The sequence below is a fragment of the Erpetoichthys calabaricus genome, chromosome 8, assembly GCF_900747795.2.
Source record: "Erpetoichthys calabaricus chromosome 8, fErpCal1.3, whole genome shotgun sequence".
Classification (NCBI taxonomy): domain Eukaryota; kingdom Metazoa; phylum Chordata; class Cladistia; order Polypteriformes; family Polypteridae; genus Erpetoichthys; species Erpetoichthys calabaricus.
The window spans coordinates 172,009,843-172,032,240 of NC_041401.2; the positions used below are offsets into that span (position 1 = coordinate 172,009,843).

General features: G+C 39.2%; 1 protein-coding gene across 1 annotated transcript in view; it reads left to right on the forward strand.

The window, feature by feature from the left end:
* The window catches only part of kif1b (kinesin family member 1B), a 193,838-nt gene that overhangs the window by 58,828 nt on the left and 112,612 nt on the right, over positions 1–22,398 (forward strand). Inside the window, 1 exon segment of the mRNA XM_051931432.1 lies at positions 19,955–20,031. Within this exon segment, the coding sequence (XP_051787392.1) occupies positions 19,955–20,031 (77 nt within the window).

Here is a 22,398-nt window from a genome sequence, read left to right on the forward strand (position 1 = left end):
AGTCCTGGTGCTTCTTGTTTTGCTATATGGTTGTGAGACATGGACGCTATTCAGGGACCTGAGACGAAGACTGGACTCCTTCGGTACTGTGTCTCTTTGGAGAATCCTTGTGTACTGCTGGTTTGACTTTGTATCGAATGAGCAGTTGCTAGTGGAGTCCTGAATAAGGCAAATTACTTGCATTGTGAGGGAGCATCAGTTACAGCACTACAGTTGTGTGGCTCGATTCCCCGAGGGTGATCTGGCTTGCTGGATCCTCATTGCTGAGGACCAGAGTGGCTGGACCAGGCCAAGGTGACAACCACATAACACCTAACTGTGGCAGATAGATGGTCATTTCCAGAAGGAGGGACTGGACCGCATGTCAGCCTGAGGGGCTGAAACTGAGATACTGAGGTGTTTCGTCATGTGATTTGTGCAGCAACGTGTTTGCTCCCCAACCTGACCTAGATCACCTGTCTCTAGTCAAGGGGTTTACAGTGACTGCAGTAAAAAAAATTCCCTTGTATTTGGAAGTTCCAACTTGTGGTATGTCAGAATTGTGGCAGAATCTGCAAAATGAAGACAAAAGAACACTCCAAGCAATTGTTTGAAAAGGGGATTAAAAAGCTCAACTCAGGGGATGGAGACAAGAAAATATTCAAGTCACTGAATATCCCTTGGAGTCCACTTAAATCAGTCATTAAGAAATGGAAAGAGTAAGGCAGAGCTGTAAATCTGTTAGAGCAGGCCATACAAAAAAATCTGATATTGCTAGCGGATGACTAGTGGAGAGGCCACAAGGAGACCCCCACTCTGTAACTGAAGGAGTTTTTTAAGCAACAGTATCTGAATTTGGAAAGAATGCAGAAGACAGGTGCTTCATCAGTCATAGCTTTATAAAAGACTGAGAAAAACCCACTGTTAATTAAAAAGCAAAAAAAAGAACAAAAAAACGGCACAGAGAGTTTACTTGAAGGCACATGGGAGACTCTGAAGACAGCTGGAAGAAGGTTCCAGTATTTCAGACCTTAATTGAGTTTTTTTTTTTTTTTTTTGATCAACGGATTAAATGCCGTGTAAGCCAAACACAAAACACTATCAAAAATGAACCATCCACGCCTAATCATATTTTGGGAAATGCTTATCTGCAGCAAGCCTTAATAGTCTTGTGAGGGTAAAATAAATGCAGCAAAATACGTGGAAATCCTGAAGGAAAGCTTGATGCACTCTCTGAGAAACCTGTGTCTTAGAAGAAGATTTGTTTTCCAGCAAAACAACAACCCCAAGTGTAATGCCAAAGCAGCACAGGAATGGCTAAAAACAATGATGATGTTCTGGAGTAGCCAAGTCAGATTCCAGATCTCAGTCCAGTTGAGAATTTGTAGAAAAACATTAAAAAGGCTGGTCACTCACGATCCCCATGCAGCCTGACAGAGCTTGAGCAGTTTATCAAAGAAGAATCGAGAGAAATTACCTTGTGCAGATGTGCAAAGCTCCGAGAGACCTGTGCTCAAAGACTCAAGGCTCTCATAGCTGCCAGAGGTGCATCTATCAAATACTGACTTTCAGGAGGTGAATACTTATGCCAACAGTTATTTTGCATTTTATTTTTGTAACTAATTTAGACCAAATTGCAAAGAACTGCTTTCACTTTAACCTTTTTTGTCGATCAGTGTCAAATTTAAATCAACGTTATGTAATAATAAAACGTAAACACTTTTTATAAGTCCTGGTTATACTGCATGTTTAGATGTATATTTGAATGTGTGTTTGTGTGAATTTCCTTCTTTTATTAATAGTAGGTTACTTTATTTCAGGTATGCCAAGCTCTTTATAAAATAATGTCTGAAAGGCTCTCTCACAGTAAAGTAGGCTCCTTCAGTACATTCCTATACTGGCTTGCTGTCTTGGATGGATTCTGCTTTCCCAAACACCTGCACAGATGTGCAACACTTCAGATTCTTCCTTGTCACTTATATTGCATATATAATTGAGAATATGAAAAGTGTGTGTGTGTGTGTGTAGTTTTTTTAATAAAGTGTTTTCACTTTGTTACATAATTTAGAGTGCTAAACCCAACAATATGAGCCAATAAAAAATCAGAAGACCTCAAAGAAATAAAGATGCAGCACATGCTGGCAAGCTACTGGTATGGTGACAACATGGGTTTAATGTGAACCCGGAGAAGACAAAAATGCTTGTTAATATTTCTCCTTCTTTCTGGGTATACATAGGCACACCTTTTCACTTTACATATTTAATATCATTTTCTGTTTGTGGAAGTGTCTTGTCTGACCTGAGTGGGAGGAGCACTTAATATACAGAACCCAGACCCCTTACTTCTGCTTGGAGGGTTTTGGCACGCTGTGCACCACCAGCCATCTGGCTGGGTATTTTTAGTTGCTGGTATCTGTGAGAGCAGCTGCAGTGCTCAAGTGTCCAGTTGTTTGGGAGCCAGACTCTCCTGACACCGGACACCTTTAGCAAATCTTTGTTGCCTGAGTGGAAGCAGGTGTGTCTTATACTGTACCTTTTTGGAGAACCTTGGATCTTGAAAGACCTTCCAAAAATAATGCACTGGAAACTTTCTTCCTATTTAATCCATTATTCACTCCTAATACAACATAGATCAGCTGTAGAGGTGACTTAAGTTTTAACTCAGAGACGTGGTTTATGTATCTACCCATTTCTTTCTTGGTCTTACTGCTTTTAATACTTACTCTATTTTGTATGCAATCTTTTATTTGAGTTTTTACTATTCTTGGTTATGTTCATGTATTGAATTACTTTAAACATATTTAATGCCTTCATCACTACATGTAAAGACCCTTTGGCTTTAAGGCACCTTTCTGTAAGAGCTGTTTATCTTTTGAGGGATAATTTTGCCCTTGGTGCAGAACTGTTTGTCGTGTTTTTGTAACATGAATTATAAAGTCCACAGACTGCTTTCAGCTCAGGCATCCTAACTGTTAAAAGGAGGCCATGCAATACCTGGACATTCTTGTAGCAATGAAGAAATGAATTTAGACCACTTTGCAGAGAATTGCTTTCACTTTCACATTAAAGAATCTTTTTCTGTTCATCAGTGCCAAAAAGCAAATTAAATCCACTCAGATTTAATGTTTTGCAACAGTAACACCTGAATACTTTTTATAGGCACTATGTCACAGTGTTTGCATATTTCTTTATTATCTTTAACAGTTTAAAATACTTGAACCTTCATATAACAACACTTAATATAAGTTCACATTCTGTTTATTAACACGAATATGTTTTGTCTTCTTCGTGTTGTGTTAGGGTCTTTTTGGCCTTTGGCTCTGTTAGTTGTCAGCAGTACAAGGATTATCAAATGCAGTACTCATTCGCATGGAGTCCATTGCTATTTTGCTGCATCTCCACTTCAAACAGAGTCCATTAAGCCCATGTCACATTGTGTGCCTTCTAGTCGTGGTGTAGCTGCTAATCTTGTCGCCGGGGCATGTCAATTTTAACGACTGAAAACCTCTGGACATGTCACATTTGCTGACTGGGTGCTGAACTTCTAGAGCTGTTGTGTACGTCCCTTTTTGTGCCAGCCAATAACATGCTGCCTGATAGAGATGGCGATGAACAAAGGGTAAACAGTTAGGGTGAGTTCAGCCACAGTATCTGCAATTTTTTTCTTTTTCTATTCTATTGTTGTACTTAAAACACGAAACATCAGACGGATGAGCTTCTCTTCTGTTTGTGAGGTCCAAAACACCCATGTTGCTTATTCAATATGGCTCCATTATAGGAATTGTATTTCCGGATGTACATTTATTGGTTGTCGGCTCTCGTGCACACGGAGCCTGTATCTGCAGCTAAAGCTAAAATCAAACCTACACACAGTCGACTGCTTCTGACTTGCTAAGATTATGTAAAAGAAGGCTACGATCAAAAACAACTGGAAAAATGGTCTAATGTGACATGGCCTTTAGATGACTCTCGTCCTATGTAGTCTAGTAACTTGAATTGGGTTATAACACATTTTTTGAATCTGTTCAGAGTTCACTGTTCTTAGAATGAAAGCACACACTTTGACTGTGGCCAATTAAGCAATTTGGTTTAACAAGAATAGGTGATAGGTAAAGCACTGCATGTCCATGCAGTAGAGAGAATGTGATGAGAACAGATGCTCAACACTTTTTTTTTTTTATACTTTTGCAGATATCTAAGTTTTAGTTTTTAATTTAACTCCCAACTACATTTCCTATGAATTGAGCAGTAATCTCAAGCAACAAATGGAGTGAATGCTGCTTAGCAGTATATTAAAAGTAATATGAGTGTTCATTTTAAAATGTATATATCTGCTCATTTATGAAACATAAACACACACTCTTCCAGGAGTTGAAGTGTGTTTGTATTTATTAGTAATACTCGTCCTACCTTTGTGCAAAAAAACAAAAAAAAACAAAAAAACTATCCATCCATTGTTGAGCCTAGTTCAGTTTTAGAGTGTCCAGAACTAACACTAGACAGTATCCCATTCCAACACATGGCACAACTGGGTACATACCCACACTCATTCATTTAACCTAACATTCACAACTTTCGGGTGCAAGGAAAAATCTGGAGTACCTAAAGAATAGTCCATACAGACACTCAAATAGCATACAAACTTCATACAGACAGTAGCTGCTCAGGCAAAGATTCAAACCTCACTTATTGGAGCCGTCGGGTAACATTTCTTCAGTTGTGTTTTGGAATGTGAAATTCAGCCCTTATCTAAACCAGTGACTGGTTTAGAAAATGTTGGATTATAACCTGGTTCAGACTGTGGATGGCAATATTTAAACGCCAATAGAACAGATCAATAAGAAATAAAAAATGAGTCTCTTCATTGATTTGAATTTATTAAAGAAAGCAGAAACACCAGTCCACAGCAGATGAACTCTGAACTGAAGTGTTGGCTTCAAGTTTGATTTTAATTAGTTCATCAGTCAATAGAGTTTTTATGCATCAATAGCTCATTCCAACAGTTTATTCTTACATTTATTTATATCTAAAATAGAGGGAATTCTTTAATAATCAAAGCTTTAGATAAAGCCTTAATTAGAAATACAACTATTTATTTTAACAGAATTCCTTTGTTTTTTCGTTTAGCAATTTTATGTCTTTTAAATAATTTTACCCCAATAGATGGAGATTCTCCTTTTCATAAGGGTCAGTCATGTGTCTGGAGGGATATTGTTCCTGCTAGGCCTTGTGTTTACAGGCATTTTCTCAACAAATGTTTAAAGAAAATGTCACTATGACGGTGGATGCCTTCACAGGATTTTTTACAAATTGTCACAAAGAATGTTCATGCAGGCACCCCCCTTTCTGCTTGCTTCCTCTTGCTTTAGTTCAGCTGCTTTTGTTCGATTCAGGTCTCTGCTCTAATGAAGTTTATTGATTTATTGAAGCTCCTAAATTTTTAATTCCTCTGTCTTTGGCTTTCTACAGAATCAAGTGATATGTCTAGGAAAGAGAATGAACATTAGGGCAGATAAATGGTCTTAATAGTTAAACACACATTTATTTCTAACTCTCATCTTTTGCATATACTGCACATAATCTTATGGTGGTTATAGATCTATAAATTGTCACATTATCTTCTGACTGATGTTTGAAGAGATTTAAATGTTTGACTATACTTGACCTTTCAGCTTTCCAGTAATTTGTAACATTTAATTGTCCACCTGTGTTCCAGTAAAGCTGACTTATGTTTCTCATGGTGTTCCTCTATTCAGCCCATTTCAGTACTTCCATCCTGCTAAAGTTCCCATCGATGGGGCCTTTAAATCAAGAATCCACCTCTGTGCACAATAAGATTTTGCCTTAAATTGTGTACTGCATCACTAATGCCTAAAGTAGGTTGGAAAGATTAGAAGCCCCATGGAAAATTCATTTCAAATTGGCCTTGTGGCATAGCAGTTGGATTGTAAAATAAAGTACAAAGATGCTATTTCTAAGTTGTCCTTAATCACCTGAAAATGGCAGAATTTCCAATGTTGTAATTTGGAAGCATCGATAAAATAAATTCTTATGATATTGGCAGCATGGCAGAGAGGTTAAGGCATTGGACTTGAAATAACAAAGCTGCAGGTTCATTTCCAGTCTAGAGCTCACAATGTATCCTGAGCTTTTGTGTATCCTAAGTCACCTTCAAGAAAAAATGCTGTCTAAATACACATACATAATGATTATTATTATGATGCTAATAATAGTGTATTAATTGCTAAATTATCCTATGGGTGCATTTTTAAGAAATCACTGAGCTGCACACATGTATGATCTAGCTGAATAGTAGGAATAAGACTCATAAAAAATATATTGAGTTCTTACTGGCTTGTAGGCTGGACTTGAAACTATAATGTATACATAAATGTAAAACGCATTTAAATGGTAACGTTACTGAAAAATATGTTTCACACCAGGACACCAGATCAAGACGTAACTTGCTTTATAGTAACCATATTAACTGTAGATCATTTTTGGATTGATGTGTTCTTGCACTGTAAGTTTAACATACACACACATCATGTCTAATTAGGTACTGATTATGAGGGACGTCTGCCCAGCTTATCACTCCATATTACTCCACATTGAGACTCGCTAGCTTCGGTGTGAACAACACACAGGAGTCCCTGGATATTACCTAGACCAGAGGTTTTCAGACTCGGCCCTGGGGACCTACTGTGGCTGCAGGATTTTGTTCCAACCAGCTTCTATTTTTAATTGGAATCCTGGGCTAATTAAATGAACTGTTTTTTCCCAGATTTTGTGTTTTGGGAACAATATAGAAATTAGAATACAAGTTACGTAAAAAATATGTATATATTAAAATGTATTAAGCAGTTATATGGGAATAATGTATTTTTTTCTTTTTAACAGTATTTTCATCTTAATTTTCATTCTACTTTTCCACATATTCTAATTGTTTAATTAATCCGTTATTTACTAATTAGTGGGTCTGATACTGAAGTATTTGCAGCCTTTCATGATTCAGTGTTGTTTGTCCGGGTATGTGCTCTGCTCGTTTTTAAATTGTCATTATTAAGATACAACGAAGGGAGGAAACTGCACAGAGAAAGGGGGATATATAATGAAATCAGCAAAACAGAGTTGAGAATTTAAAAAACAAAAACAGATATTTCTGAATGTCTTATAAATGTAAAAATCATGCTACTATTCTGAATGTAGAATAAGAGAAGAGGGAAAAAAATACCAGCTAATTAAATGAGAACCGTGTTATCAGCTGTTGTCACTGATTATGAATCTGGCTGGAGCAAAAACCTGCAGCCACAGTAGGTCCCCAGGGCCGAGATTGGAAACCCCCTGACCTAGACCTAAAGGATATAGTGGTCCCCGAAAATAACTTCGAGACTAATGCACCTTTAATTGATGTCTCCAAATGTAATTTAGACCTAAAAACCAATATACATTGGTCCCCAGGAATAACCTAGTAACAAGGAGGCTGTTACACCTTGGTTAATGCCAACCAACCAATGACGCCTTAACTTCCAACTGTGCTGCTCTCTGTTGGCAATGTCTCCCTCAGCCTGTTAACTTTGTGGGGCAGAACGTGTCAATCTCCCCACACCAGGTGCTCTGTTGTATCTACTTTATTATCTCAGTCACTCAAGATATTCAAACAAAGTAAGAGCAAAGTAGTATCTATTATGAACAGATTAACAATAGAAAGAAAATTATAACAGGACTAAACCCATCCATTTATATTTTCTAAGTAAAAGTATGCACTTGCTTTAAAGTCCAAAAACACACTGATGATTAATATCAAAGGAAACATCAGTGTCAAGTGAGGTTGTCATCAGGGATGGCTTGTTTAAATTCAGCAGTCGAGGTGTTGCATGGACGGCTTCTTCGATGATCAAGTGAATGGTGTCCATCAGATGCAAATGGAGCCTTTCTCTAACCTCTCTCTCTCTCTGGAGACATTTGTGAAAAAGTCACATTGGAACCTTGTGATGTCACACCCAGATAATTCTGGTGATGCTCTGTGCTAAAGATTTGATCCTGGGTGCTTTATCTGTGCAATCTCTTGCTGTCTCCAGTTCCCTTTTCTGTTAGGTTGTAAACTTGCTGGTTATTCTAAACGAAGATTATATCTCTCTATTATAGAGAAAAGCCAAGCAAAATGACACCTTTTATTGGCTAGCTAAAAAGATTACAATATGCAAGCTTTCGAGGCAACTCAGGCCTGAAGAAGGGGCCTGAGTTACCTCGAAAGCTTGCATATTGTAATCTTTTTAGTTAGCCAATAAAAGGTGTCATTTTGCTTGACTTTTCTCTACATTCATAATGGCTAACACGGTACAACACCCTCTCTCTATTATAATAAGAAAAGTTCTGGGAAGAGACAAGACTTTTTCAGAGAGATACTTTCATGTCCCGCAAGACGAGACTTTGTGCCTAGAGATTCAAACACGCCCAGGGCCAGAAATAAAAGACAAAGAGTAGACGATAAAGTAGAATGTTGTAAAGAATTCAAAAACGTTGGCGTGATACACATGCAGAGCAGGTTAGATATAATGAAAGAACTAAAATTCGAAAGTCTCAAAAAATGATAGTAAAGATCGCATTAGCGAAAACAAATGGAAATTATTACTTGGTAAAATAACAGAACAGTGAAAAGAGATCAAATTTATTGTTCAGATTTAAACTTTAAGTCGGAGACTTGTAGATCGTCTAATTCGTGTTGCCATCAGGGAAAAGTAGTGTTTCTTCCCAATGAAGAAGTGTATCCATGAGAATTAAAAGATTTGTTGTTTGGTGAAGTGAAATCCACATACGCGAGTGGCAGAGACGTGAAGTGGCTGGCGCGTAGCACAGGCCGGGGGGTGGGGTGGGGTTGGCTAGCGAAGCGAGCAGGAGGCGCCCCCTACTAACTTAGATAAAAGTGAAAGAAAGTATGCATATATTTAGATAATGTACAGCATTCAAGCAGTGCCTAAGAATGATGAACTGTAAAATTGTTTACATATCATAGCAGCTCATCATGAGCAAAAAAACTTGTAACCTACACAGATTGCGGGTTACTTTTTAAAATCGTGTCTGCACTTCCAAAATGGATAAAACAAACCCCTTACCCCCCCATCTGACGTGCACACCCAGGCAGAGCTTTCATTTGATGCTCTTTTTGAATAAAGCAAGATAACTATCTTGATTTGTCGATTCCAATAAAACAACAATAAAACACAGGCCCAGGCTCCAAAACATGTTGCTTGCAAAATATATCCAACAGTGTGCTCTTTAAGTAAATGGATGACAAATTTTAAAATGAGCACTCATCGATTTGTTGTCCGTACACTTTCAACTGCTAAGGCGCCGCCTGGGTTAATTGTTTGACTCATTGGAATGAAAACAACTTGGTTAATTGTAAACACACATTGGACTATATATGGAAATTGAGCATTGGCACTGCAGGGCTGAGTGTCAAGAAATGTTTGCCATGCACACTGACACCTTTCTTGGTCACTTGGGTCACCCCACATAAAAGGGAGAGTTGATTCCCACCTGCCAGTGTAGGTAATTTTAGGCTACATAGAGTAATAACATGGGTTAGAAAAAAGGTGACGAGTTAAAACTATGAATGGCGTGTTAGTGTTAAATGGGCTTGGACGACATTCAGTAGTAGTTTTCCAGTTCTTCAGATTGCCATAGCAACAGTCATTTAAATTGCTGGCTGCTGAGATCATAGTTTGAATGAATTGAGTGCAGAGCCTCAACGTCATTCCCATTGCCTGCTGGATTAGATCATTTTTATGGTGCTCTGCTCTTCTTATACAAATAGTGAATTTTTCTCTTTAGATGCTGTTTCATCACTCATTTGCTGCACTTTGATGTGGTTGAGCTTTATGGCAGTTCATCTTTCTCAAGTTGCTTCTTATGGCTTGGGAATCTCTGCCTATATACTGTATAGGTCAGTATTTTGAACAAATACTGTAGGTCCTTTTGAAATTTGGAGTGAAATTTGTATAAATTGGCAAAGCAAGAGGGGAAGAGACTTGAGAGTGGTGGTATAGGGTTGAATTGAGAATGAGAATGAGAGAAGGAAGGTCATTTGGATTGGTTAAAGCTGGAGCAGGTTTCTGCTATGGGTGCATGAGGTATATGATAGTTTCTGTGGAAAGAGATTTTGGGGATTCTGGGTAAGCAAAAAGAGCTGGGGAGCAAGATGTATTTGCTCATGTTGTGGTGGACATTAGGCACTTGCTGAAAGTAGTGAATTAAAGGTAGATTTGGGGAGTCCATGAAAGCAGGAGTGGAAAAATTCTGGGCATCTTGCTCATTAACACGTTTTTTCAATGTCCTGACCTTGAATCACTCCTTACTCCTTCATAAACCATCAGAAGTAGGAGTATCCCAGGAACATTTATTTTAATTTCTTTCAGCTGTGATCTATAGCCGGTAGCCAAAGCATTAATCTGTCTTACTGTTTATCACTCTTCTATGTGACATTGACAAAAGATTGAGGCCAGCGTGTTTTGAAATCTTATTTTTGTTTTAGATGATGCTACCTTACTGGCCGCCCCCATTTTTTAACCAGGTCAGCTCAGTGCTCCTCACAGGGAGAAATCGTGTCTAGGGATGGAAGAGACTGACGCTTATTGCTTTGTGACTCACCGAAACTCATTTGTCGAAATGAGTAATAAAAGCTGGCAGTATGAAGTGCGAGTTACTTGCTTAGAAGCTGTGGCACAGCAGCTGCTTTACGTGGGTGCTGCAGAAGCTGACATGCCCACTGGTTTCAGATACACACTTGTTTCTGGAATGGGCTCACCTGTGCACAATTGAGCTGGACTTGGAGCAGACATATGTCTGGTCTGAAACCCAATAATCTTATATGGTCTCTCTACCTAGAACATGATCATTGCTTTAATGTTCACTGTAGTAGTGTGTTCTCTTTGCTGTGAAAATTATTTTAAAGCTACACTCAGAGAATGAACTTAAAAATATCCATCACTCAGAGTGTTTTAGTAGCAGTTATTGGATTCATTTTGACATCAGATTACCACATAACAGTGCAGAAGCTCATATTACATGCCTCGTATCCACAAGAGCTACAGTAATTGTTTAAAGGGATTTTCACATAAGTGTGCTTTTATAGGTTATGTGACCAGCATAGCGTATTGTTCAAAAACTTAGAAAACTAAACTACAGGCCTATTAGTAGTATATTCAATAGCTTTTCCTTTTTAATAATCTTAGGTGTCAGCTGTTTTGTTGTAGCTGGAGTCAGAAGATTGTCAAAATCTTGCTAAATCACACAAAAGAATAATTTGCAGGTTTCCATTTGACATCTGGGATCATCCCATCTTTTTTTGCTAATTGTTAGAGGGTGGCTCCTTCTGCCCGAGCCTGCGCTTTTTTTTTTTCCCTTCACACTCTTTGGGCTTTTTTACTGCTTTTTTCAAAAACAGTGTGAATACACTGCATTCTCACTGATTTTATATTCTACAAGGCCATTCTATTCAGATAGTTTGTCAGCCCACTCAGGATTGGTTGGCCTCCTGTCTTCCTTCTTGCAACCCTGGCGTCCCTCTGATCCGGAGGACTCGACCGCCATTGCGCCCGCTCCTCTGAAACCTCAGCAGGGATGATCTGCCCCTAGAGAGCCGATCCTTCACTATTCTGCAGGGCTAACGACCGCTCTGCCTCTCTCTCGAGCTGGCTTGCTGGCTTACTCTGCTCAGGCACTCAATACTACTCCCTCACGTTCTATTCCTTGATTTACTCATCTCATTTCTTCCTTTTCTATTGTGCAGGCTCCTTTTATATTGCCTGATTGGGTGCAGGTGTTGTCCTCCACCTACTCCGAGGTGTGAATGAGGCACCTAACTGATCTGCTCACATTTATATGTGAATACACGATCAGGTACGCACCCCAATCAGTTTGTTTGAAAGCAGCCAAGAAGCAGTGAACGCCATAGTGTTGGGCGAGACTGGAGCCAGAAGTGCTTTCAGATTAAGGCAGTATCCCAGGGTGAATAGGTGCATCAGCTGGGCAGACATCTGGAGGACACTGCAAACCAGGCTGAGGTTTATGACTTATAACAGCCTCCCATGCCTCTGAAATCTCACTTAGTGGTTTGGAAGTTACGCTCCCTGTTGTTCATTAATATTAAGTCGAGCGTTCAGCAGATGTTATCAGTTTTCAGGATTGTGCTGACCCAGGGATGCTACAGGTGGCACCATGGCCAAGTCCTGGCAAAGCTGGCCAAGGCATTGGAGAGATGCAGGGTAGCAGCACACAGCAGCCCAGAAACAGGAAAGCCCAGCTACAGATATATCAAACCAGGCAGCACCATGCAAGCACCTGAAAAGAAGAGAACCAACATGTGCTAACCAGGTGAAATGTGGCAGATGCAGGTGGAACTTCCTGAGTGAGATAATAGTAACTATGCTGTGTCCTGTAGTAGAGAAAAGAGTCCTCGTCATAGAACTTACCATCATCTGGGAAGAAAGCATGACAGCTGCCAATGTGAGGAAACCCTTCCAAGTACACGGAGCTGGCAGTATAATGCCCAGACACTGTATGGAAAACTAGCGTCAACCTTTTGGAAGTTGGGTGCCAGGATTTTGTTAGCAAAGCAGCAGTTCCGCTTCTGCATGGCACTGACACAACAAAGTCAAACCTACAGAGAGTGGTAAAAGAGTTAGGAGATGAACCAGCGAAAGCCAGCTACTTTATCCGGTGCTGTAGCAGGCAGATATGTCTAAGTAGGAAGTAACATCATACCTGTACAACAGATTAGACTGGAATGTCTGAAAGCTTTATGCACAGATAAAATATGTTTACCCTGTGGACTATTGCAATAGCTTTCTGTTTCACACTTTGATTTCACAGAAGGAAAAGTTTATATTTATATTATGCTTCATAGGTGTTAAATGAAGAGCTTCTGACCCAAGATCCTTTATTATGGTTATGGTGCTAAGCAGATGGAGAAATTGGATTATTAAATCACTCTAGTGGCTGTAACCAGAGCAGTGTTCTCAGTAGCCCTCGGCATTTTTAATGTCAGCAGTAGGAGCTGAGCCTCTGTCTGACCTTACCATACCAAGTGTGCTGGCATCCCATATACTGTGTTTGGCCTCTGACTGCGCTGTTGTTTTTGGGATCAGGTAGCACTTTTCCTTTCACATGCCGGGCATTCTGTCTGTGTAGTCAGATTGATTCCTGTAGTCTCTGGAATTCATTATGGAGGGCTTTACAGCTAACATTGAAAAGGTTCACATTGGTTTCCAAGCATGTACAGTACCTAGTTTATAAAAGAAAAAAACAGAGGAACTAGACAGGTTCTCCATGAGATTTACATGCTGTAATTTGAATTTGGGAATTTGGGTAATTTGATAAACTGGGTTCCACTAGTTACAAAATGGCTTTGGTCAGTTTAGGCCTTTCAAGTATAAAGCAGTGTACACTTGGGTCACTCGTTAAAAATAAAAGAGCTTTTCTTATTTGAGCACTTTTAGTAGTGAAAAGATAACCAGAAGACAGAACAAGGTTTAGGGTAGCTGTCCCGTAGACTTGAAATAGATACAAAAAAATCAGCTATCCGAAGATCATTACAGACTGATTTGAAGACAGAATTGAATTAACAGGAACAAGGTGGTGTTTTCATAGGTGGGTCTGAGGAAGTGAAGTCAGGGATTTCCCTCGGGTGGTCTGCAGGATAAAGAGAGAAAGGGTTAGAACACACTGCCAACTCCTGGTTTGGCATGATATTACCATCTTTTGAGTCCGCTGGTAGCTTCTGAATCGCACGTGTGTGACATAGTTCACACTACCCCTTTGGCAGTCATGCAACCGTTTCTCATGCCAGTAAAAGGCATGTATTTAAAGTATTTAAATAAATATACATACCTGTACATACAAGTGCCTTTTGATTTAAAGTTGCCATTTACTCTGATTTTGCAAGAGACACAACTTCATTGTACATGAAGCACCTTAACCATGACGAAAGTATAATTAGTGACCTCATCGGCCTCCAGACAGTGTCTATCCAATGTTGCTTCAACCCATTACCATATAATCATCTGAATATTCAAGGGCCTCATGATGTGAATGTACCCCAAAAATCAGTCAGGCTCAGTCAAACAACAGTGCTCATAGTCGTCTTCTTCTTTCGGCTTCTCCCATTAGGGGTTGCCACAGCAGATCGTCTTGTTCCATAGCAGTGCTCATAGTATTCTACCATTTTAATCCTTGTATGGTGAAATGTGGTTCTGCATTTGTATAACCTGTTTTCTTTAATATAATTCATACCAGGGGGCTCTGCCCCCTGCTCGCTTCGCTCGCCAACCCCTGGTGTTGTGAAATTACAAAGAGTGTGATGTATGAATGAGATATAGCATAGTGTGAAGGTGTAGATGACGCATATAGGAAGCAAATAAAGTTGTCCATGTCCAAAAACGGGCTCAGAGAGGTAGATGGCAACTTTGTCCATGGTTTGTCCATGTGATTTGTTGATATTGTTCCGTTTTTAAGGCTAAGATTGTGTCGTGGTAATCCGGCTGGGTTAATAGTGTTCAAATATCGTAAGGGGAAATTAAGATGGTCATTGTCGTCATCAGAGTCAACTTTGTCAGAGCTTAGAAAGAGCTGTGCCTCTCCAGGAAGTAATGAAATGACCTGGTTATTAATGTGATCAACATTAATATTTTTTGGACATAATATAGTTCGTTGTGTTAAAAGGGGTATTTGGTGTAATGAGATTGCTGTTCCAAATATCTCCGTAACTCTTTTGAAAGCAATGCCAATTGTCTGCGTATTTTAAGGTGGACTGAAGAATAGCCGAGCGCATGGCATGTGGAACAATAGCTAAGCACTGTGTAAAATCTCCTCCTAATAAAAGTACCTTTCTTCCAAAGGGAATATTATTATTCATCAACGTTTGTAGAAGTTTATCAATGGTGTTGAGTAAGTGACTGGATGCTATTAGATGCAAAAGCAAATGAACTATTGTAGGATCTAATGCAGTTCATAAAGTTTTTACTTTCAGGTACTTCGTTAGTTAGAAGCTTCTGTAGATATGCAGGATATGATTGTAAAGGAGGCAGTCTAATTTGACCCTTTTGACAACAACGTGTAAATTCATTACTTGTATTGCCAGTTGTTTCTTCAGGGAAGTTAAGTGAATGACAATGATTGCAAATGACATTCATTAATCCCAATGAATTTTCATTAATAGTGGACTCATTATTGAACGCGTTGTCAGCTAACTGGCGCAATCGTTTAGCAGGTGTCTGTTGTTGATGTCCTTGACGTGTATCTGTTGTCTGTGCTGTTTGAGAGGCGCGTCATTGTATGTGCAGGATTTGGGACGTGCTATTCTGGAGCTGTAATCGATTTGCCTGTGCTGTGTGAGAAGCCCGTTGCAGTTTACGGCGTTCATTGTTTGTATTGAGCCTTGCGCGTTTTTGAATGTCGGTTAGTCGAGCTTTCTCTTTTTGGAGCCTTGCCTGCTTGTTTCCCGGTATTCCAGATGCGCGTTGTAGACGTCTGCGTTTATTTATTTTGTCCCTTCGCTGCCATTTTTGAATCTCTGAGACTCGAGGTGTTTCGTTTTGAACCCTTGCCTGTTTCGATGCAGCAGTTTGAGACGCGCGCTGCATGCGTCTACGTTCATTGTGTCTGTCCATCTGCGCTCGTTTCTGTAACTGTGTTAGTTGAGCTTTGCGTTTTTGGAGCTTAGACATTTTTTCTTCAGGGGTTTCAGAAGCGCGTTGTAGGCGCCGACGTGTATTGTTTTTTTTCATGCGGGTTCGTGTGTTTGGTCCCGTCACTCGAGCCGTATCGTTTTGTACCCGTGATCGTGAATTCATGACTTGTTTGTTCTTCAGTGGTAGAAATATGGATAAGTAATAAGGAGGATCGCACTCACTGTTAATATGGAGCCTTTTCTGTGGTTGAACGGTTAATAGTGCATCAGTGTAATGAGATCGACCTATGCTGCATAATTTGAATGTGTTCAGATGACGTATGTTTAATACGGACGGTTCGTTTAGTAATGGGGCTTTGTGTTTCATTTCTTATTTATGTTAGTGTGGTCGTGGGTCCGAATCCTCCTTTTTGTGTATGTTTCGTGTGCTATGTCCGTAGTCTGTCCCGTTTCGTGTCCAATGGGTTTGTGTGGCGCTCGCGTCTGACTTCTTTTTTTTTTTGTGTGCTAGGGGCGCGTTGCCTCACTTTTTTTTATCTCTGTTAGTAGAGGGGGTGTTTGTGTGTCGTGGGTCTGAATCCTCTTCTTTGTGTGCGTACCGTTTCGTGTGCTATGTGGCGCTTGCATCTGACTCCTTTCTTTTTTGTGTTCTAGGGGCGCGTCGCCTCATTTCTTATTTCAGTTACTGGAGGGGGGCTTTGTGTGTCGTGGGTCTCAATTCTCCTGTTTGTGTGTGTTCCGTTTCGTGTGCCATGGGCTTCGTGCGGCGCTGTGTGCGGTGCCGGCGTCTGACTCCTTTTTTCTGTGTGCTATGGGCACCTCATTTCTTATTTTACGTTGCTTTCCATCCGGTTTCCGTTGCTTGGAAGGGGTTTTTGTGGGGGCGCCTGCGCAGTACGTCTTTTGCGTCCACGGCCCATGGCCGGATGTCCCTGCGTCCATCCGGTTTACCATTCTCGGTTAGTAATGTGGATACAGTGCATCCAGAAAGTATTCACAGCGCATCACTTTTTCCACATTTTGTTATGTTACAGTCTTATTCCAAAATGGATTAAATTCATTTTTTCCCTCAGAATTCTGCACACAACACCCCATAATGACAAGGTGAAAAAAGTTTACTTGAGGTTTTTTGCAAATTTATTAAAAATAAAAAAACTGAGAAATCACATGTACATAAGTATTCACAGCCTTTGCTCAATACTTTGTCAATGCACCTTTGGCAGCAATTACAGCCTCAAGTCTTTTTGAATATGATGCCACAAGCTTGGCACACCTATCCTTGGCCAGTTTCGCCCATTCCTCTTTGCAGCACCTCTCAAGCTCCATCAGGTTGGATGGGAAGCGTCGGTGCACAGCCATTTTAAGATCTCTCCAGAGATGTTCAATCGGATTCAAGTCTGGGCTCTGGCTGGGCCACTCAAGGACATTCACAGAGTTGTCCTGAAGCCACTCCTTTGATATCTTGGCTGTGTGCTTAGGGTCGTTGTCCTGCTAAAAGATGAACCGTCGCCCCAGTCTGAGGTCAAGAGCGCTCTGGAGCAGGTTTTCATCCAGGATGTCACTGTACATTGCTGCAGTCATCTTTCCCTTTATCCTGACTAGTCTCCCAGTCCCTGCCGCTGAAAAACATCCCCACAGCATGATGCTGCCACCACCATGCTTCACTGTAGGGATGGTATTGGCCTGGTGATGAGCGGTGCCTGGTTTCCTCTAAACGTGACGCCTGGCATTCACACCAAATAGTTTAATCTTTGTCTCATCAGACCAGAGAATTTTCTTTCTCATGGTCTGAGAGTCCTTCAGGTGCCTTTTGGCAAACTCCAGGCGGGCTGCCATGTGCCTTTTACTAAGGAGTGGCTTCCGTCTGGCCACTCTACCATACAGGCCTGATTGGTGGATTGCTGCAGAGATGGTTGTCCTTCTGGAAGGTTCTTTCTCCACAGAGGACCTCTGGAGCTCTGACAGAGTGACCATCGGGTTCTTGGTCACCTCCCTGACTAAGGCCCTTCTCCCCCGATCCCCCGCCCGATGGCTGGCCAGCTCTAGGAAGAGTCCTGGTGGTTTCGAACTTCTTCCATTTACAGATAATGGAGGCCACTGTGCTCACTGGGACCTTCAAAGCAGCAGAAATTTTTCTGTAACCTTCCCCAGATTTGTGCCTTGAGACAGTACAGACAATTCCTTTGACTTCATGCTTGGTTTGTGCTCTGACATGAACTGTCAACTGTGGGACCTTATACAGACAGGTGTGTGCCTTTCCAAATCATGTCCAGTCAACTGAATTTACCACAGGTGGACTCCAATTATGCTGTAGAAACATCTCAAGGATGATCAGGGGAAACAGGATGCACCTGAGCTCAATTTTGACCTTCATGGCAAAGGCTGTGAATACTTATGTACATGTGCTTTTTCAAATTTTTTTATTTTTAATAAATTTGCAAAAATCTCAAGTAAACTTTTTTCATGTTGTCATTATGGAGTGTTTTGTGTAGAATTCTGAGGAAAAAAATGAATTTAATCCATTTTGGAATAAGGCTGTAACATAACAAAATGTGGAAAAAGTGATGCGTTGTAAATACTTTCCGGATGCACTGTATAATTTTGGTTTTTAGAATAAGTTATTTATGTTTTGCATAACACTAAGAAGAAATGAAAAATTAATGAAACATTTAAGAAGATTATAGTAATGGGGATAACAAATCAGATGAATTTTTATTAATTCTTGTGCAAATGATAAAGCAGTTCTTTTGACCCTCTTTTGACCCTATAATCTTATTAGACAAAATGGATAACTACTTCAGTGTGGAGAGAAGCTGTTCCAGACTCTGTCTGAAAAGGGATTAGTGTGAAAGTCATAGCAATCGGTATTTTATTTTATTATTTGCCTTGTTGCTACCTAATTGCTGAGCGCTTTGAGTAGTGAGAAAAGCACTATATAAATGCAAAGAATTGTTCATTAATTAAGTAATTCAATAATATAAAATGTATCTATTGACATAAATAAATCTTGTTTAACAAGGTGTTGTAGGTATGGTATACTAATATTTAAAGTTTTTTTTCTTAATCATATTTTTGGAATTTTCATTTTTTACTTTAGCCTCTTTAACTGTTGACACATGGCTCCGAGACCCCCAATCCATCTCACTAATTGCAGCATAAGATGGAATGAGACATGTGCCTCTCATACTACTGATCAGTCTTAAAGTATATACAGTGTATCCTTTCACATGTAGATTTTGCCCGGCTCTCAGTGACTTTTGTGAAACGGCATTGTGTTCTCACTCTTGCTTTAATATAGAGTTGCAATGTCTGCCTCTGTTGAAGTCTTGCAATGCAGAGCTTCAGTTGTTCACAAAATAACATTACTGTATACTGGTGTGTTGTGTTTAAATCTATTAATGCATGTTTGTATTTTTTGTTATATTTATTAAAGATTTCATAACATTAATGAGAAATAAATCATAATAATATTAGTGAGAATTTGTATTTGAAGTTATTGAAGTATATACAGTACATCCTCTACATATTAACCGGTATAGGCAAAATAATTTTATTTTAAGGATTGCATACCCTCACAAGTCCTTAATCTTAACATCTTGTATTCCACGGCACTGTGTGTAATGAAGCGTGTCTAAGAAGTCCCTGAAGTTCAGCGGAGTTGGTTTTACCTATAAGTGGTAATATGCAGAGGATGGATATATGTCAATGACTTCAGATACAAATGTGCATTAATAGCTTTAAAGACAAATGCATCTGTGCACAGTAATTTTATTTTATGAGTTACAAATCATTTTTATATATAAAAGCAGAGTCAAAACCTTATTGTTCAGATTTTCATTTTTAACATTTAAAGAAAATAATACAAAATATGTGTGTTGAACTCTTAAGTTCAGTAGATATAACTGAAATTAATGAGATGTTTATCAGTAGTCATCCTTGTTCTTTCACCTGTATTGGTTTTATGCATTGAGAACAAATTAAGAACAACAGAATAGCATTGGCTCCCTAGTCCGAGTAGAGAAGCATTGGCCAGGGGACTCCGTCAAGAATTAACTTTGGATTTAATGTGATTGCTGGCTGAGATTTGTGTCTTACAACTTGTTAACTACTAATGTAAACTGGTAACTGTATTTACAGCATTGCATAGTATTATCTATTCTAGAGAACTCACATGAATTTGATCAAGGACGTCTATGTTTCCTGGCATTCACATTTTATAAAATTAATCCTTAAGTTAAAAAAAAAACCAAAAAAAAAAACATTTCTTTTTCCTTGTTTTTCCAGCGATCATTAATCCTAAGAACCCAAAGGAGCCAGCCAAGTCTTTCAGCTTTGATTATTCCTACTGGTCACATACTTCGGTGAGTGCTTTATTTTATGATTTTAACAGTTTAGGGAAGGTTTCAGGCATTCACTGTCTAGCATTTTCTAGTGCGTAAATAGCTGGGCATGATGCTTATTAAATTGTCTAACCATCTGAACAGAACACATTTTAGTAAGATTGTCTTATGTTGTTCATGTAAATCGTATTATTTGCATATTCATAATGAATATTCATATGTAAAATCAATTAATGTTTGCCAAGAATGAAATACAGGTAAGTTTTAGATGCATTTATATTGTGGAAAGCTTCTGAAAAGAGAAACACTAAAGAAATATGACTGCCATAAAGGCATATATCAGTTTTCAAATCCATTTTATGTTGGTCATGGTGACAGTAACGACAGCAGAATCAAGAGAAGTTGAGTATTTCAGAAGGGGCGCACAGAAAGAGAGCTGCAAACTTACGTGAGCTAGATTGATTTGGAGTCTCTGTGTGGCTGACAGCATGCATAAGTAATCACTCTATTATATGTAGTGTCTCTTTATTTACATTTACATTTACATTTACATCATTTAGCAGACGCTCTTATCCAGAGCGACTTACAACATTTGTTTATGTAGAGTAATTATACAAAACATACATGTTCAAAATTTTAAAATTTGTGTTTCACAGCTGATCTCTATGATGCCCCACTATTGCTGTTTCTGTTAGAATAAGATCATTGTGTCATAAGCTGTTTTCTATGTTTAAAGATGATTATACAAACCATGCTCCAAATTCTGAGCTCATTTTTAGTTTAGCGCAATGCTACTCTTAAAGCACCCTATCAAAACCCTTTTTAAAGCCACCTTAAATACAGTAGTGCACTTTCTTCTTTTTAAAATTCCTGAGTATTTTCTGTCTAAATTTGTTCTCAATGTCTGCTAATATATACACACACATGCTATATCTGCTTTTCTGGTAAATGTATTTCTTTATCTTCACATTTTATTTCACGTTTCTGTTTGCAGTATGTAAGATCACTTCCCCATTAAGTCGTCACAAATCTTTATTAGTGAAGCACTTTATCAGTACTTTCTTTCAAAAGTGGTGTTTCAAATACAAGCTACTAGGCTGATTATATGTTTGTGCTTTTGCTGTTTTTAGGTTGTTTTTTCAAAATTTTGCATACCAGGAGCTAATGTAACCTGGACAGAGTTTCAAAAGTGCTACTAATAGGGACAACCAAAGACATACAGTAAGACTACAAGATAGCCAATGCGAGTAGAAAGAAGTTTGGTCCAGAAAGACATTGCCAGTTAGCTAGTTCTGAAACAGATACCACAGGAACTGGAAAGAAGAGGTAAAGGTAGTACCCCTAGGGGGAAAAAAATAAGTCCTCTTCACTCTAAAACATCAGTACCATTTCTTTTCAATGAAAATTAGAAATTAAACTATAAGCTGTCACCCCATTAATTCCCCATCAAAAACTTACATGTGACTTTAAGTGAATAACTTAACCTGCTCAACTATCAAACAAAATAATCCACCTTAAAAGAAAATGATTAGTGTCTGTGTATCCATCCAGTTTCTATGTCTGTGTCATTTCAAAAGACGGCACCTCACAAACATTTTTAGGAATAAAATGCGTTGCGTTTGTCATTCTAATAGATGGCACATCATAAGTATTAACACTGCTTTTATGCATTAGATACCAAATGGCACATAACTGACATATGCAATGTATGGTATGCTGTAAACGTTAATGCTGAGGTCCATGTTGATATACTTAAATTTCAGCCCACACAGCTAGGTAACCATAATGTGTCTTGAGGCTGTAAATTACATTGTGTATTTCTGACTGGCCAGTCACTTAAACTGAGAATAATACCTGAAAAAAAAAATACATGTGTAACTTTGTGAATCTTGTGCGGTCTAATCCTCGAGCCACAGACTGTCGAACAGTGGGGGCAGGAGGTTCTGTTTGGAGAAGCTATTGATAATCTTAAGTTTTTCTCCCTCAAATTCTGTCATCACTTTTCTTCACTTAAGCATGATCTTAAAATGAAGTGGAGCTTGCTTGATCATACAGCAGCATCATGGGTAGAGTCTTCCATTTGCTGACATTTACATGAGGTTATCTAAGAACTGATTCTTCTAGCCACTCAGAGTTCTCTATAGTGTAACCTCAGATGAGAGGGAAGTGGAGAATCCATCTAAGGGAGACAATGTTTTGGCAGTTTAACACAGTTGTCCTTCTGCCAGATTTGATTTCTGCAGGATTGTGACTTCAATGCTTATCATTTTTGCCTCAGTGATGACACCAAGATTGTGGTGGCAATCCTAATGGAGTCTCTCAAGAGGTTTTAGATCATCAGGCTTCTGTCAGTTGTGTTATTCAGAGTAGTCTGCTTGACCGCAGCAT